This window comes from Salvelinus alpinus, chromosome 24 (assembly GCF_045679555.1).
Source record: "Salvelinus alpinus chromosome 24, SLU_Salpinus.1, whole genome shotgun sequence".
NCBI classification, from domain to species: Eukaryota; Metazoa; Chordata; class Actinopteri; order Salmoniformes; family Salmonidae; genus Salvelinus; species Salvelinus alpinus.
The window spans coordinates 7,474,144-7,489,998 of NC_092109.1; the positions used below are offsets into that span (position 1 = coordinate 7,474,144).

Here is a 15,855-nt window from a genome sequence, read left to right on the forward strand (position 1 = left end):
TGTCTTTTGAATTTGCACTAGAGAGACAATAAACCCCGTCTCCATTGGTCGGATTCAGTATTGATCCAAAACTCTAAAGGGGTGGATAGACTAAAACTTCAAAGTGAAATGCACTGGGCCGGCTCACACACCCACCGAGTTGTTTTGTAGGTATGTAGAGCAGATATGCAACTATAACTTCAAACGTAAGGATACTAACACTCAGCACCAAAACTTTGACAGGTGCGCTTTTCTCGGACCTACCCTTGCTCCTTTCTCTCCGTTGGCTCCGGGGAAACCTTGGAATCCCTGAGATCCCTGTGTTGATAAAAAAGAAAGGAGGGATAGAGAGAGAGAGAGAGAGAGAGGCAAAAGAGATTAAATCCCATGTTCGTCAAAGGCGAGCAACAAAGACGTTGAGCGGTGTAAAGGGAAAGTGCTGTTGTAGGCAGCAGTGATGCATTTTGGGTAGCGCTCGTTCAGTGGGCGTCTGTCTGACACCAAAAGGCATGGCTAAATCCTGCCCCCTTTGATCAGGGAGGTTCAAACATGACCTCCCTGCGCCCAGCCTGCGTCAGAGCGGTTCCCCGCTGGGCAGTCAGACCGGTCCATCAATAACGCCATGTTCAATCAAGGGGGCCTTCAGAAGTGCCTCCTTGAAGAGTCCACTATGATAAAGATAGAGAAAGAAAGGGATTCTGGGAGGAAAAGGGGACTTACCTTTGGCCCTTGTCTTCCGGGGTATCCTGGCAACCCTGGAACGCCCAGTTTGCCCTGTGAGAGAGGAACACAAAACAAATTCTCCATCAGTATATCAATCAATGAAACACATTTATTTATAAATCCTTTTTGTACATCTACAGTTGTCACAAAGTGACTTTGCTTGAATGTCATGGGTTTAAGTATTCATTAAGTCCTGTGTATCTCCTCCATCTATTTTCCTATCTTTTACCATTCCCCCCTTTTCTGGGTCAGGCCAATCTGAAGCCAATCTGTTTTGTTTACACCCTCATCCTGCTAGATGTGGGCTGGACGTGGGACGAGGAAACTGCCTCTCTCTACGTTCCACTTCTTAAGATAGTTTCTCTGGGGAATTCGATTCAATTATTCTGATTCCCAATTACTAAATTACAGTAGAGAGAGAGAGACACACTACACTAAGGAAAATGAAACATCTCGCAACTACTTTGTCTTCAAGCTATAAAACGATTTGTCCTTGTTTTAATTTGTAGAAATAAGTCACTCCAGTGTTTCACTGGTTATAGATAGAAAATACCCTACATGTGTATAGGCAGTGTTTAAAATAAAAAAATGTGGCATTTAAATTTGCCAATAAGTGTTCTCATCTTAAACACAGGCGTTTAGAACGCAAGATAAAACATGAAAAACAGCTTTTTCCTGTCAGTTTCCAACCAGAAGAACAATATATCCCCTAAGTGTTCGGATTCGAAACACTAGTGTTTACTTTTCTATTGTCTCTCAGAGTACGTGGGAGGGGCCACATTATCATATTTCCCAGCATGCTTTGTTGCAGGATGATTTTTAGAATAGTTGTTTTAATATCTATGTTTCCTCATACATATTGATCGATTGATCGTATACATTTTTCTAAACTAATACAATCTGTAAGGGGGTTGGAGTTATTGCACCCATTACTGAGATGGTTGTTCCAGTTTCAATGGTTTAAGTATCGTTTGGTAACTATTTCACCATAGCAGTCATTCTGAGTGTAGGTTGTAGGTGATAAAAAAATTCAAATTGTTGCCTATATTCCGACAGGAATTACTATTCAATTCACAATCCAGTTTATTGTGACTTGCAGGTTTAAACACTGTGATGTGTTCTCATTGAAATTCGAAATGCCTTGATGTGTTTAAAAATTGTTATGGAAAAGTGCCTAGTTATGTGTTCAGATCCTAAGCACTTGGTTTTACAGTGGATGAGGAGTTGGTCACCATTACTTACAGTGGATGAGGAGTTGGTCACCATTACTTACAGTGGATGAGGAGTTGGTCACCATTACTTACAGTGTATGAGGAGTTGGTCACCATTACTTACAGTGGATGAGGAGTTGGTCACCATTACTTACAGTGTATGAGGAGTTGGTCACCATTACTTACAGTGTATGAGGAGTTGGTCACCATTACTTACAGTGGATGAGGAGTTGGTCACCATTACTTACAGTGTATGAGGAGTTGGTCACCATTACTTACAGTGGATGAGGAGTTGGTCACCATTACTTACAGTGGATGAGGAGTTGGTCACCATTACTTACAGTGGATGAGGAGTTGGTCACCATTACTTACAGTTGATGTGAAGTTTGTCACCATTACTTACAGTGGATGAGGAGTTGGTCACCATTACTTACAGTGGATGAGGAGTTGGTCACCATTACTTACAGTGGATGAGGAGTTGGTCACCATTACTTACAGTGGATGAGGAGTTGGTCACCATTACTTACAGTGGATGAGGAGTTGGTCACCATTACTTACAGTGTATGAGGAGTTGGTCACCATTACTTACAGTGGATGAGGAGTTGGTCACCATTACTTACAGTGTATGAGGAGTTGGTCACCATTACTTACAGTGGATGAGGAGTTGGTCACCATTACTTACAGTGGATGAGGAGTTGGTCACCATTACTTACAGTGGATGAGGAGTTGGTCACCATTACTTACAGTTGATGTGAAGTTTGTCACCATTACTTACAGTGGATGAGGAGTTGGTCACCATTACTTACAGTGGATGAGGAGTTGGTCACCATTACTTACAGTGGATGAGGAGTTGGTCACCATTACTTACAGTGGATGAGGAGTTGGTCACCATTACTTACAGTGTATGAGGAGTTGGTCACCATTACTTACAGTGGATGAGGAGTTGGTCACCATTACTTACAGTGTATGAGGAGTTGGTCACCATTACTTACAGTGGATGAGGAGTTGGTCACCATTACTTACAGTGGATGAGGAGTTGGTCACCATTACTTACAGTGGATGAGGAGTTGGTCACCATTACTTACAGTTGATGTGAAGTTTGTCACCATTACTTACAGTGGATGAGGAGTTGGTCACCATTACTTACAGTGGATGAGGAGTTGGTCACCATTACTTACAGTGGATGAGGAGTTGGTCACCATTACTTACAGTTGATGTGAAGTTGGTCACCATTACTTACAGTGGATGAGGAGTTGGTCACCATTACTTACAGTGGATGAGGAGTTGGTCACCATTACTTACAGTGGATGAGGAGTTTGTCACCATTACTTACAGTGGATGTGAAGTTTGTCACCATTACTTACAGTGGATGTGAAGTTTGTCACCATTACTTACAGTGGATGTGAAGTTTGTCACCATTACTTACAGTGGATGAGGAGTTGGTCACCATTACTTACAGTGGATGAGGAGTTGGTCACCATTACTTACAGTGGATGAGGAGTTTGTCACCATTACTTACAGTGGATGAGGAGTTTGTCACCATTACTTACAGTGTATGAGGAGTTGGTCACCATTACTTACAGTTGATGTGAAGTTTGTCACCATTACTTACAGTGGATGAGGAGTTGGTCACCATTACTTACAGTGTATGAGGAGTTGGTCACCATTACTTACAGTGGATGAGGAGTTGGTCACCATTACTTACAGTGGATGAGGAGTTGGTCACCATTACTTACAGTGGATGAGGAGTTGGTCACCATTACTTACAGTGGATGAGGAGTTGGTCACCATTACTTACAGTGTATGAGGAGTTGGTCACCATTACTTACAGTGTATGTGAAGTTTGTCACCATTACTTACAGTGGATGAGGAGTTGGTCACCATTACTTACAGTGTATGAGGAGTTGGTCACCATTACTTACAGTGTATGAGGAGTTGGTCACCATTACTTACAGTGTATGAGGAGTTGGTCACCATTACTTACAGTGGATGAGGAGTTGGTCACCATTACTTACAGTGGATGAGGAGTTGGTCACCATTACTTACAGTGGATGAGGAGTTGGTCACCATTACTTACAGTGTATGAGGAGTTGGTCACCATTACTTACAGTGTATGAGGAGTTGGTCACCATTACTTACAGTGTATGAGGAGTTGGTCACCATTACTTACAGTGGATGAGGAGTTGGTCACCATTACTTACAGTGTATGAGGAGTTGGTCACCATTACTTACAGTGGATGAGGAGTTGGTCACCATTACTTACAGTGGATGAGGAGTTGGTCACCATTACTTACAGTGGATGAGGAGTTGGTCACCATTACTTACAGTGTATGAGGAGTTGGTCACCATTACTTACAGTGTATGAGGAGTTGGTCACCATTACTTACAGTGTATGAGGAGTTGGTCACCATTACTTACAGTTGATGTGAAGTTTGTCACAAGGGCAAAGACGACTCACCTTTTCGCCGTTGGGTCCGAGAGGGCCAGCATCTCCAGGGAGACCGGAGCGACCCTTAGGGCCCTCAGGTCCGTCCTCTCCTCTGGGTCCTGCAGGTCCCAGCTCACCCTGGATAACACACATAACCAGGTTTTCAGGGGAATCTCATATTTTGTCATACTATTTCTCAGAGTAACAGATTGTATCCTAGATTCACGTATTGTGGCATTCCATGTGGTTGATTTACTAACCGAATCCTACCATATCTTCTATCTTAACGAACACTTAGAAAAAAGGTGATATCTAGAACCTAAACGTTTTGGGGGGTTTTCTCCATAGGAGAACCCTTTGAATAACTGTTTTTGGTTCCATATAGAACCCTTTTCACAGAGAGTTCTACATGGAACCCACAAGGACTCTACCTGGACCCCAAAAGGGTTTTACCTGGAACCAAAAAGGTTCTCGTATGCGGACAGCCAAAGAACCCTTTTGAAACCCTTTTTCCCACGAGTGTATCGTGTCATGTCTTATCATAGAGCCATGACACCTGCTTCCCAGGTCCTTCAGAATGCCCTACCATACCCACATCACTCCAGTCACGGTCATGACACCTGCTTCCCAGGTCCTTCAGAATGCCCTACCATACCCACATCACTCCAGTCACGGTCATGACACCTGCTCTTACACGCCCAGCAAACTGAAATATCATCCTCCGATTGTTCCAAACACTTTTTCAGTCATGACATCGTCTCATCCTCACACCGTCTCAGTCCCCGTTTCAGTCATGACACCGTCTCATCCTCACACCGTCTCAGTCCCCGTTTCAGTCATGACACCTGCTCCTCCGGGTCCAGCCCTTCAGACAGTGGGTGTCGAGCAGCTCAGTCTCTGATGCTCTGTAACTGCTTAAGGAATCAAATGAGGCCATTTCCCCTGCTCTCTGTCTGTCTGTGTCTGTCTGTCTGTCTGTCTGTCTGTCTGTGTCTGTCTGTCTGTCTGTCTGTCTGTCTGTCTGCCTGTCTGCCTGTCTGTCTGTCTGTCTGTCTGTCTGTCTGTCTGTCTGTCTGTCTGCCTGCCTGTCTGTCAAGCTGACTGTGTGATATAATAGGGCTTTTATTTCCTCCCTCTTTACGTGTATTCATCCTCTGGTGGGTTAGCGGTGCTGTCCTAAGGCTGCTATGAGGCAGAGCACAACTCTAAACGGCAGGGTACAAACTGGCTCTGACAATTTGTCGGTGCCGTGCCGACCCAGTGGACCATGAACAGTCCCCCGTAGACTCGCCGTCACACACACACACACACTTCACACGTATGTGCCCACTTACATATGCACAAACACATCACAGTAATCACAAAGACTCTGTCTCTTCCAGCTTGACACTCACACATTGTAACTCATGCTAAAAAGTTAATCAAACAGACTCAGTTCTCGCTCTCTAACGCACGCACACTCATAAGCACGCAACTCAAGTAGACAATTACATTCCGGTCCATGCCGGGAGCCTCCTGCCTCCTCTCCTCTCGAGAACAGGGCTCTCTCAAATCTCTCTCTCTTCTCCTCTCTCCCCCCTCTCTCTTCTCCTTTCTTCCCCCTCTCAACTCCATCTCTCTTCCACTCTCAAATCCCTCTCTCTTCTCCTCTCTTTCCCCTCTCAAATCCATCTCTCATCTCCTCTCTTCCCCCTCTCAAATCCCTCTCTCTCCTACTCTCAAATCCCTCTCTCTTCCCCCTCTCAAATCCCTCTCTTCCCCCTCTCAAATCCCTCTCTCTTCTCCTCTCTTTCCCCTCTCAAATCCCTCTCTCTTCCCCCTCTCTTCCCCCTCTAAAATCCCTCTCCTCTCCTCTCTTCCCCCTCTCTCTTCTCCTCTCTTCCCCCTCTCAAATCCCTCTCTCTTCTCCTCTCTTTCCCCTCTCAAATCCATCTCTCTTCCCCCTCTCTTCCCCCTCTCAAATCCCTCTTTCTCCTCTCCCCCTCTCAAATCCCTATCTCTTCCCCCCTCAAATCCCTATCTCTTCCCCCCCTCAAATCCCTCTCTCTTCTCCTCTCTTCCCCCTCTCAAATCCCTCTCCTCTCCTCTCTTCCCCCCCTCAAATCCCTATCTCTTCCCCCCCTCAAATCCCTCTCTCTTCTCCTCTCTTCCCCCTCTCAAATCCCTCTCCTCTCCTCTCTTCCCCCTCTCAAATCCCTCTCTATTCTCCTCTCTTCCCCATCTCAAATCCCTCTCCTCTCCTCTCCTCCCCATCTCAAATCCCTCTCTCTTCTCCTCTCTTTCCCCTCTAAAATCCCTCTCCTCTCCTCCCCATCTGCTACATCTCCAGAGGAAGACAGGCTGAAGCCCCCTGTCTTTTTCGCTCTCTCTGTTTTGAAGGGGTTTAAGCTCCTCTCATCGATTTCTCTCTCATCACTGTCTCTCTCTCTCGCTCTCCTCCTCTCAAGATGGCCTGTTCAGGGGTTGAGGGTATTGTGTTTAAAGTAGGGGCCAGAGGTACTCCTTGTGTCTCACCGTCGACGGGTATTGAGGTGACTTGAACAGTCTAACGTAAATCTCTGACTGACACTGTTCGCTTTGAGAGGGCTTCTATTTCTGGCTTTACCTGCCAGTTCTCTGTTCTATAAATCTCAGAGAGGTCGGCTAGACGTCAAGAGGTAATTGGAGAGATGGAAGAGGGGGATTGATAGGAACACACACACACACACACACACACACACACACACACACACACACACACACACACACACACACACACACACACACACACACACACACACACACACACACACACACACACACACACACAGAACTGGCAACAGAGACGTTTGGTCAGTGCTTGCTCATTACCCATAACTCCACAGTGACTCAGCAGTCACAGTGACTTCGGGCCAGTCGGGGGGGGGGGGTGGGCGGGGGGGGGTTGGCAGAGAGACAGTAGGGGATCAACACCACTGAACAGTTTAAGTAAAGGTCACCTCCTACTGGACCAGAGAACTTTAGGATCAACTGTGCACTCGACAAAATCCTCGGCCAATGACAACTAGCCAATGACAACTAGCCTAACGTTTTCATCACTTTTCAAAGTCAAACTGGGTTTTACTGTACCCTTCATCATAAGCCTGTCAAAGGAACACTAAATCCCTGCCAGACTGATGAAAGTATTTGCTTAAACTCTGTTGGATATTATGTACTGAGACGTCCAGATATGTGGACGGCATTTGACCCAAAAAATAGAACAAAAGATAAATGTCTCACCCTGTCACCCTTGATTCCCATATCTCCCTTGAAGCCAGGGAATCCATCTTCTCCCTGAGAGAAAGAAAGGAACAAGACAAAGGAGGGGGAGACAGTAAAAGGTGTTGAGAATGTGGTCATTTGTTTTGGAGAGCAGTGGAAAGCCATATCCGCCCTCACGAAGACATTCACAAACAAACGTGTGTGAACACAAAAAAACACACATCCCTCTCTCTCTCTCTCTCTCTCTCTCACACACCTGTAAAATTGCTTTGGGCAGTCCCTGTTGCCATAGAAACTCTAGATCTTATTTTCCCAAAAAGAAGTAGGACAGCCAGACATGTATGGGATTCGGCAACATATACCATCATCCTTATCGTCACCTTCATCATCACCATCATTGTTAGAACCATCATCACTTTCATTATTATCATGTGTGACTGATGCCTGTTTCATTTGACCACTCTAACAGAAGATCGGACACAAACGCACGCTATTGACGTACCTTTTCACCCTTTCCTCCTTTCAGGCCTCGTACACCATCGGCTCCCTAGTAGGCAAAGGCAGAGAGAGAGAGAGAGAAAGAGAGAGAGAGAGAGAGAGAGAGAGAGAGAGAGAGAGAGAGAGAGAGAGAGAGATAGAGACACAGAGACACAGAGAGAGAGAGACACACACACAGAGACAGAGGGTGAAAGACAGGGAGAGAGAGAGAGAGAGAGAGAGAGAGAGAGAGAGAGAGAGAGAGAGAGAGAGAGAGAGAGAGAGAGAGAGAGAGAGAGAGAGAGAGAGAGAGAGAGAGAGAGAGAGAGAGAGAGAGAGAGAGAGAGAGAGAGAGAGAGACAGGGAGAGACATAGAGGTTAGTGAGCATGTATGTCTGAAGCACGGTGCTTTAGGCCAACATCAACCACACTCTACCAACTGGGGCTTCATTAGTATCAAACACTAAACTGGATCCGAACGCTTAAAACACTAACACACTCAACTAAGGCTGAAAGATAACTAAGTATGCCGTATCTCATTAAACTCTATAAAGACTGATCTCGATTGGAGCTCGATGATAACAAAGCTATTCGCCTGGGGTGGAATTCTATAGTATAGGAGCAGAATTGATGGTACCCTGTGGTGCTGGAAACCAATAGCATCCTTCTCCTCCTATATCTATCTTTACGCCCATATACATTGGTTGTACTTTCATTAAACCAGCATCAGTCACCGAGCCCGTTGTCTCCAACACGCAGAGGCTAACTGCTGGGGAGCGCGTCGGGAGAGCACACGCCAAGAGGCATGAGCATCCGCCAGCCTCACACACACACACACAGTCAGTGGGTGGTGTAATTCATTTGGCCCCTTAACCCCTCTCTGGAGGGGCCATTTGATGGGAGTCCGCCTGCCTTCACGTGTCTCTGCTTAAATCAGCTAGTCATTACTGAGGATCAAGCGGCAGTGGGATCACTCCCAGGGCCATAGAGAGAGTGCGAGTGCGAGCTACAGCCACGCCTGCTTATCTCAGCCACGCGGCCCGTCAACCCTGACCCTCGCAACTGAGCTATGATGAGCGGCGCTGGTTTTACGAGCCTAAATAAGTACTTCTGGTGACAGAAGGTAATTGGGGGGGAACAGGTTTGTGATTTCCTGTAATATTGACTCCATCCGCATGACACATATGGGGGGGGGGGGGGGGGGGGTTGTTCAGTCCAAAATCCTACTCTAACATTATGTCTGGTCCACACAGAGTATGAAACAGCATAACCACTAACTAGGCCTATTTTATTGCACACAAACGTGCAGTTTCAGTTCGTTTCCCATTAGCCTTCAAAAGACAGTGGGACTAAGGGTTAGACGGCTTTACCTCATGACAGATCAGGCCAATGGGAGAGCGCCATTGATATCATGTGCTCCAAGGATGGGGTAGTGTATTAGGAGATAATTAGGCCGGGGGGGGGACATTGGGGCGTAAAACTCACCTTCACGCCTCGGGGACCGGGATAACCGATTGGGCCTTGAGAGCCAGTGGGACCCTGCGAGAAGATACATGTGTGGATAGAAGTTTGTCACAGAGAGTCGTTTACATTTATGTCAATTCAATGTCCAAAATCCAGGTGAAGAATACGAGAGAAAAATACAGCGAGTGAGAAAGAGGCAGAGATACACAGAGAGAGAGAGAGAGAGAAAAAGAGAGAATCAGAGAGAAAGAGTGAGCAAGAACGACAAGTAAAAAGACAAAGGGAGAAACAGATCCCGATAAATTAAAAAAACGACGAACAAGAACATAATAGCTATAAAGAGAGAAGAAGCTTACCAAATGTCCTTTCTCTCCGTTGGGTCCTTCCTTTCCTGGGTGACCCTGTGAATTATTGACAGCAAAATGAACGGTAGTCGCGGGATAATTAGCACACGGTCGTAAATACTACAACCTATTACACAGTAAAACACAGCCGGGATGTACGTATGACAGTGGGAAAGGCCATTTGGAATAAAAGCCTTCAGAGTTCAATCTCATTTGGGATGTCCCTTTAATGCCCAGCATTTTACAAGCACTATGGGCTTTTATAGAACATCTTTCAAAGAAGACCTTTCAGCTTCAACACACACCACACACACACACACACACACACACACACACCACACACACCACTTCGCATGTCGAGTGAAAAAGGGGCGAGGGAAATTGATTATGTTCCCTTGAGATAACCAAGCTGTAATATGTCCACTGATAGGGTTTCAGGAGAGAGAGAGAGGAATGAGAGGAGACTTAAGCGGCAGGAAAATAGAAGTCGCCAGAAGAAAGAGGGTAAGAAGGTGGCATAACTATCAAATGATATGGTTTCAGATATGAGCGAGAGAGAGAGAGAGAGAGAGAGAGAGAGAGAGAGAGCGAGAGAGAGAGAGAGAGAGAGAGAGAGAGAGAGAGAGAGAGAGAGAGAGAGAGAGAGAGAGAGAGAGAGAGAGAGAGAGAGAGAGAGAGAGAGAGAGAGACAGGGGGTGGGTGAAGACTAAGAGGCAGCAAATAGAACAGAGAAAAGGGGAGAGAAGGGAGTTGAAAGAGGGAGCGAGTGGCATTTCCACTCTACATAGATATCAAAGCCAAGGAGGATCACGGGGCTTCATGGGGGGGGGGGGGGGGGGGATACGGCGACAGACGCTGCTCTCATCGAGCTCTCGCGCTCTCTTCCATCCCGTCTTCCTTACTTTCACTCTTTCTCGCACTCACTTTCTCACTCTGTCTGTCACGTGCACACACACATACCTTTCTCTCTCTCTCCCACCCACCACCTGCCATCTTCCTGGTGACGGCACAGGTGTGCCCAGCGAAGAGGTGGGGAGTGTGTTCGGGAGAGTTAGTTCACACACTTACCGGGGGTCCGTCAGCTCCGGGCATTCCTGGCAGTCCTGGTTTTCCGGTAGGACCCTGTGGAGAGCGGAGAAGGAGAGAGGGGAAGTCAGAGATACTCAGGTGACAGACAGTGGAGCCACAATACTGCTCACATCACACAATGGTGTAGTTATATGTTTTAAGGGGCCAGGGGCCTTACCTTATCTCCAGGGGGCCCGATGGCTCCCTGAGGACCTGGAAGTCCCTGTAGAGAGAGAGGACGGACATTGTCAGCACAAACTCACTGGAGGATGAGACAGGAACGTCCAAGAGTGACAGAGAATCCAACCAATGGACTAATGTCAAAATGCCATAGTGGGCATGACCATACAACGACGAACCAAATGAAGGCTGTAATCTCATACCCTGTCCAATAGGAATCCTAAGATGATCATACTGACCTGAGCACCTGGGTTTCCTTGCTGTCCACTGGGGCCAGGCTCTCCTTGGGGTCCCTACGATGGAGACAACACCTCGTTCACATTCATCCACAGGACATCACTAGGTGTCAGTCTGACACATGAGGACAGAGCCGCTTTAAGAGGTAGACAACGAAATGCCGGCACCCGAACATAGCGGAGTGTAGTGTAGTGAGTGGACTTTTGATTGGGTCAAAATCACACTACATTATTACTTTCTTCCACACAGACATAACTCCCAAGGTTGGTGTGTTTTTATAGCCTTTTCTAGCTGGAGGGAACACACGCGCACACACATGCACACACACACACACACACACACACACACCCTGCTCTCAACCTCTCTCTTTCAAACAAACACATAAACACCTCCCGTCTCCCACACACACACTCTCTCAGTCTCCTTCACACACACTCTCTCCTAATGAAAGTGAATGCTGAACCTCAAACTCAAACGCCTCCCAGATAATTGACCATCAATTACGTTCCCTGTTCGGAGCGGCTGGGAAAAGACTGTGGATCTCCCATCTCTCTCCCTAATTGGAGCATCCCCAGCGGAGACACTGTCTTCTCCAGCCAGGCGTTCTCTCATTATGGATACACTGCTCCGACTAAATGGTCCCGGAATAACACAGACGGCCCATGGAGGACTTGACTCTAACAGGACAGTACATTCGGTCTATTCTTCATTAGATGACAAGAGAGTCTTCACACTGTGGGAGTGTGGGAGTAAGTGAATGGGTCTTTATGAAACAACAGTGTGCATTTGATGGGGAAATAGACTGGAAGCAAGGTAAGGAAATGGTGTGAGCCTGGGGGATAGATCGAGCCAGTGTGTGTGTGTGTGTGTGTGTGTGTGTGTGTGTGTGTGTGTGTGTGTGTGTGTGTGTGTGTGTGTGTGTGTGTGTGTGTGTGTGTGTGTGTGTGTGTGTGTGTGTGTGTGAGAGAGAGAGAGGTGTGTATCAGGAGCATATCGAGCCGATCGTTTCTACACGCTGCTACAGAACTTACAATGTTTCCTTTGGGTCCAGGGTGGCCATCCATTCCAGTCACACCCTGTAACACACACAGATGAGATGAAGCCTCTACTTCAATGCATAAAGCACACATTCAGGTTAACACACAGAGAATAAGGACATAAAGATGGGGAGGGCGTCAGTGACAGACTGAGATACAGTTGAAGTCGGAAGTTTACATACACTAAGGTTGGAGTCATTAAAACTCATTTTTCAACCACTCCACAAATTTCTTGTTAACAAACTATAGTTTTGGCAAGTCGGTTAGGACATCTACTTTGTGCATGACACAAGTAATTTTCCCAACAATTGTTTACAGACAGATTATTTCAATTCTCTCTATCACTTTACTTCACTTCACTGTATCACAATTCCAGTGGGTCAGAAGTTTACATACACTAAGTTGACTGTGCCTTTAAACAGCTTGGAAAATTCCAAATTCCAGTCATACCGCTCAGGAAGGAAACGTGTTCTGTCTCCTAGAGCTGAATGTACTTTGTTGTGAAAAGTGCAAATCAATCCCAGAACAAAAGCAAAGGACCTTGTGAAGATTCTGGAGGAAACAGGTACAAAAGTAACTATATCCACAGTAAAACGAGTCCTATATCGACATAACCTGAAAGGCCACTCAGCAAGGAAGAAGCCACTGCCCCAAAACCACCATAAAAAAGCGAGACTACGGTTTGCAGCTGCACATGGGGACAAAGAGAGAAATGTCCTCTGGTCTGATAAAACAAAAATAGAACTGTTTGGCCATAATGACCATCGTTATGTTTGGAGGAAAAAGGGGGAGGCTTGCAAGCCGAAGAACACCATCCCAACCGTGAAACACAGGGTGGCAGTATCATGTTGTGGGGGTGCTTTGCTGCATGACGGACTGGTGCACTTCACAAAATAGATGGCATCATGAGGAAGCAAAATTATGTGGATATATTGAAGCAACATCTCAAGACATCAGTCAGGAAGTTAAAGCTTGGTCGCAAATGTGTCTTCCAAATGGACAATGACCCCAAGCATACTTCCAAAGTTGTGGTAAAATGGCTTAAGGACAACAAATTCAAGGTATTGGAGTGGCCATCACAAAGCCCTGACGTATGCGTATGCGAGCAAGGAGGCCTACAAATCTGACTTAGTTACACCAGCTCTGTCACGAGGAATGGGCCAAAATTTACCCAATTTATTGTGGGAAGCTTGCGGAAGGCTGCCCGAAACATTTGACCCAAGTTCAACAATTTAAAGGCAATGCTACCAAATACTAATTGAGTGAATGTAAACTTCTGACCCACTGAGAATGTGATGAAAGAAATAAAAGCTGAAATAAATCATTCTCTACTATTATTCTGACATTTCACATTCTTAAAATAAAGTGGTGATCCTAACTGACCTAAGACAGGGAATTCTTACAAGGATTAAACGTCAGGAATTGTGAAAAACTGAGTTTAAATGTATTTGGCTAAGGTGTAAGTAAACTTCCGACTTCAACTGTGTGTACGCTGTAGATACCTTCCCCAATCTGAACCAACATGCTATCGGGACAAGGGGAGATTTCCCTCACATCAAATGATGTAGAGAAGGTAAAGTGGGAGACATAAATAGCCTCATATTTATAGCCATAGCCCTTCTTATCATCTGATGTATGAAGTGAACAGGAGGCTGCTGAGAACAGCTCATAATAATGTCTGGAGCGGAGCGGAACGGCATCAAACACATGGAAACCATGTGTTAGCGTTCCACTAATTTGACTCCAGCCATTACCACGAGCCCGTCCTCCCCAATTAAGGTGCCACCAACCTCCCGTGACGTCGTGGAGGTGTTGTATGTGGTATTTCCCTGTGGGTGTCATGAAAAATCTGCCGCTGTGCCCTTGAGCAAGGCACTTAACCCTAGTTTGCTTCAGGGGCGCCGTACTACTATGGCAGACCCGGTAAAACAACACATTTCACTGCACCTTTCTGGTGTAAGTGACAATAAACATCATTTTTTGTTCTGCTTGTACTTTGTACTTTTGTTCGTTTTGCTATGAGCTGCAGAAATGAATTCCCTCGACGTATCCGCTAAATCTGTATCTGAATTTGAGTGTGAAATGAAAGTGTGTGTGACTGCGTGTGTGGGTATGTGTGTGTGCGTGTAAGTGTTTGTGCGCGTGCATTCTAAACTCACAAGTTGTCCGGGAGGTCCCTGAGGTCCCTTTGGTCCCAGCAAACCACGAGGTCCCTGGAGAGAGAGAGAGAAACAATTGATCAAAATATGTTTCAAACAACACCAACACCATGATCCTTTTCAAAAGTTCCTAAATAAATATAGAATTGTGTTAAATGTAGATGTAAAATTGCGTGTCACAACAATGAATAATGGATTTTCATCTAAAACATGCTTGAGGCTTCTTGGATCTCTCCGCACCATCCTAGACTGATTTCACCCGTCTTGATGTCTGCTCTTTTCAATGCTCTCAAACAGTCGTATCTTAGTGCCATGGCTCAACGCACATGTGGTTGTACCACCCCCTGGTGGTGTGTCTGAAATACTGCACCACACCATTTACCACTAATGATTCTCTACCAGTCTCTCTTCCTCTAACTCTCTTCCTCTCCGCCTGTCTCATTTCTCCTCTCCGCAGGGGGAAATCCTGTCAGAGAGGAAGGGAAGCTTGTCCGTAGACATATATAGGAGCCTGTCCACCAGCCGTGAGAAAAGCAGGCTGTGAACAAGAGGAATCTACCCTCAGATTCACATGTAGGGTAGCGAGCTAAATAACTAAAGCTGTGTACAAGACTGTGTGCATATACCATTAGCTGGACTTTATGTCAAATCCTGTTTCTAGAATGTATATGTCAACACGTGCTTTATTGAGATGCAAGTGTCACAATGACAATTTATACCAATGACCTGCCACTGGCATTAAACAAAGCATATGTGTCCGTGTATGCTGATGATTCAACCATACACGCATCAGCAACCCCAGCTAATGAAGTCACTGAAACCCTTAACAAAGAGTTGCAGTCTGTTTTGGAATGGGTGGCCAGTAATAAACTGGTCCTGAACATCTCTAAAACTAAGAGCATTGTATTTGGTACAAATCATTCCTTAAGGTCTAGACCTCAGCTGAATCTGGTAATGAACGGTGTGGCTGTTGAACAAGTTGAGGAGACTAAATGACTTGGCGTTACCTTAGATTGTAAACTGTCATGGTCAAAACATATAGATTCAATGGTTGTAAAGATTTGGGAGAGGTCTGCTTTTTTGACACCACACTCCAAAAAGCAAGTTCTGCAGGCTCTAGTTTTGTCTAATCTTGATTATTGTTCAGCCGTGTGCTTGAGAGCTGCAAGGAAAGACCTAGTTAAGCTGCAGCTGGCCCAGAACAGAGCGGCACGTCTTGCTCTTCATCGTAGTCAGAGGGCTGGTATAAATAATATGCATGCCAGTCTCTCTAGGCTAAGAGTTAACACATTAAAGTGTTGAAAATCC

General features: G+C 45.8%; 1 protein-coding gene across 2 annotated transcripts in view; it reads right to left on the reverse strand.

The window, feature by feature from the left end:
- The window catches only part of LOC139552064 (collagen alpha-1(V) chain-like), a 134,975-nt gene that overhangs the window by 26,877 nt on the left and 92,243 nt on the right, over window positions 1–15,855 (reverse strand). For both annotated transcript variants that reach the window (XM_071363438.1, XM_071363437.1), the window contains exons 20-31: window positions 14,548–14,601; window positions 12,383–12,427; window positions 11,354–11,407; window positions 11,113–11,157; window positions 10,935–10,988; window positions 9,879–9,923; window positions 9,544–9,597; window positions 8,084–8,128; window positions 7,600–7,653; window positions 4,372–4,479; window positions 700–753; window positions 244–297 (exon numbers count right to left, since the gene is read on the reverse strand). In XM_071363438.1, the coding sequence (XP_071219539.1) occupies window positions 244–297; window positions 700–753; window positions 4,372–4,479; window positions 7,600–7,653; window positions 8,084–8,128; window positions 9,544–9,597; window positions 9,879–9,923; window positions 10,935–10,988; window positions 11,113–11,157; window positions 11,354–11,407; window positions 12,383–12,427; window positions 14,548–14,601 (666 nt within the window). The remainder of the gene's footprint in view (window positions 1–243; window positions 298–699; window positions 754–4,371; window positions 4,480–7,599; window positions 7,654–8,083; window positions 8,129–9,543; window positions 9,598–9,878; window positions 9,924–10,934; window positions 10,989–11,112; window positions 11,158–11,353; window positions 11,408–12,382; window positions 12,428–14,547; window positions 14,602–15,855) is intronic.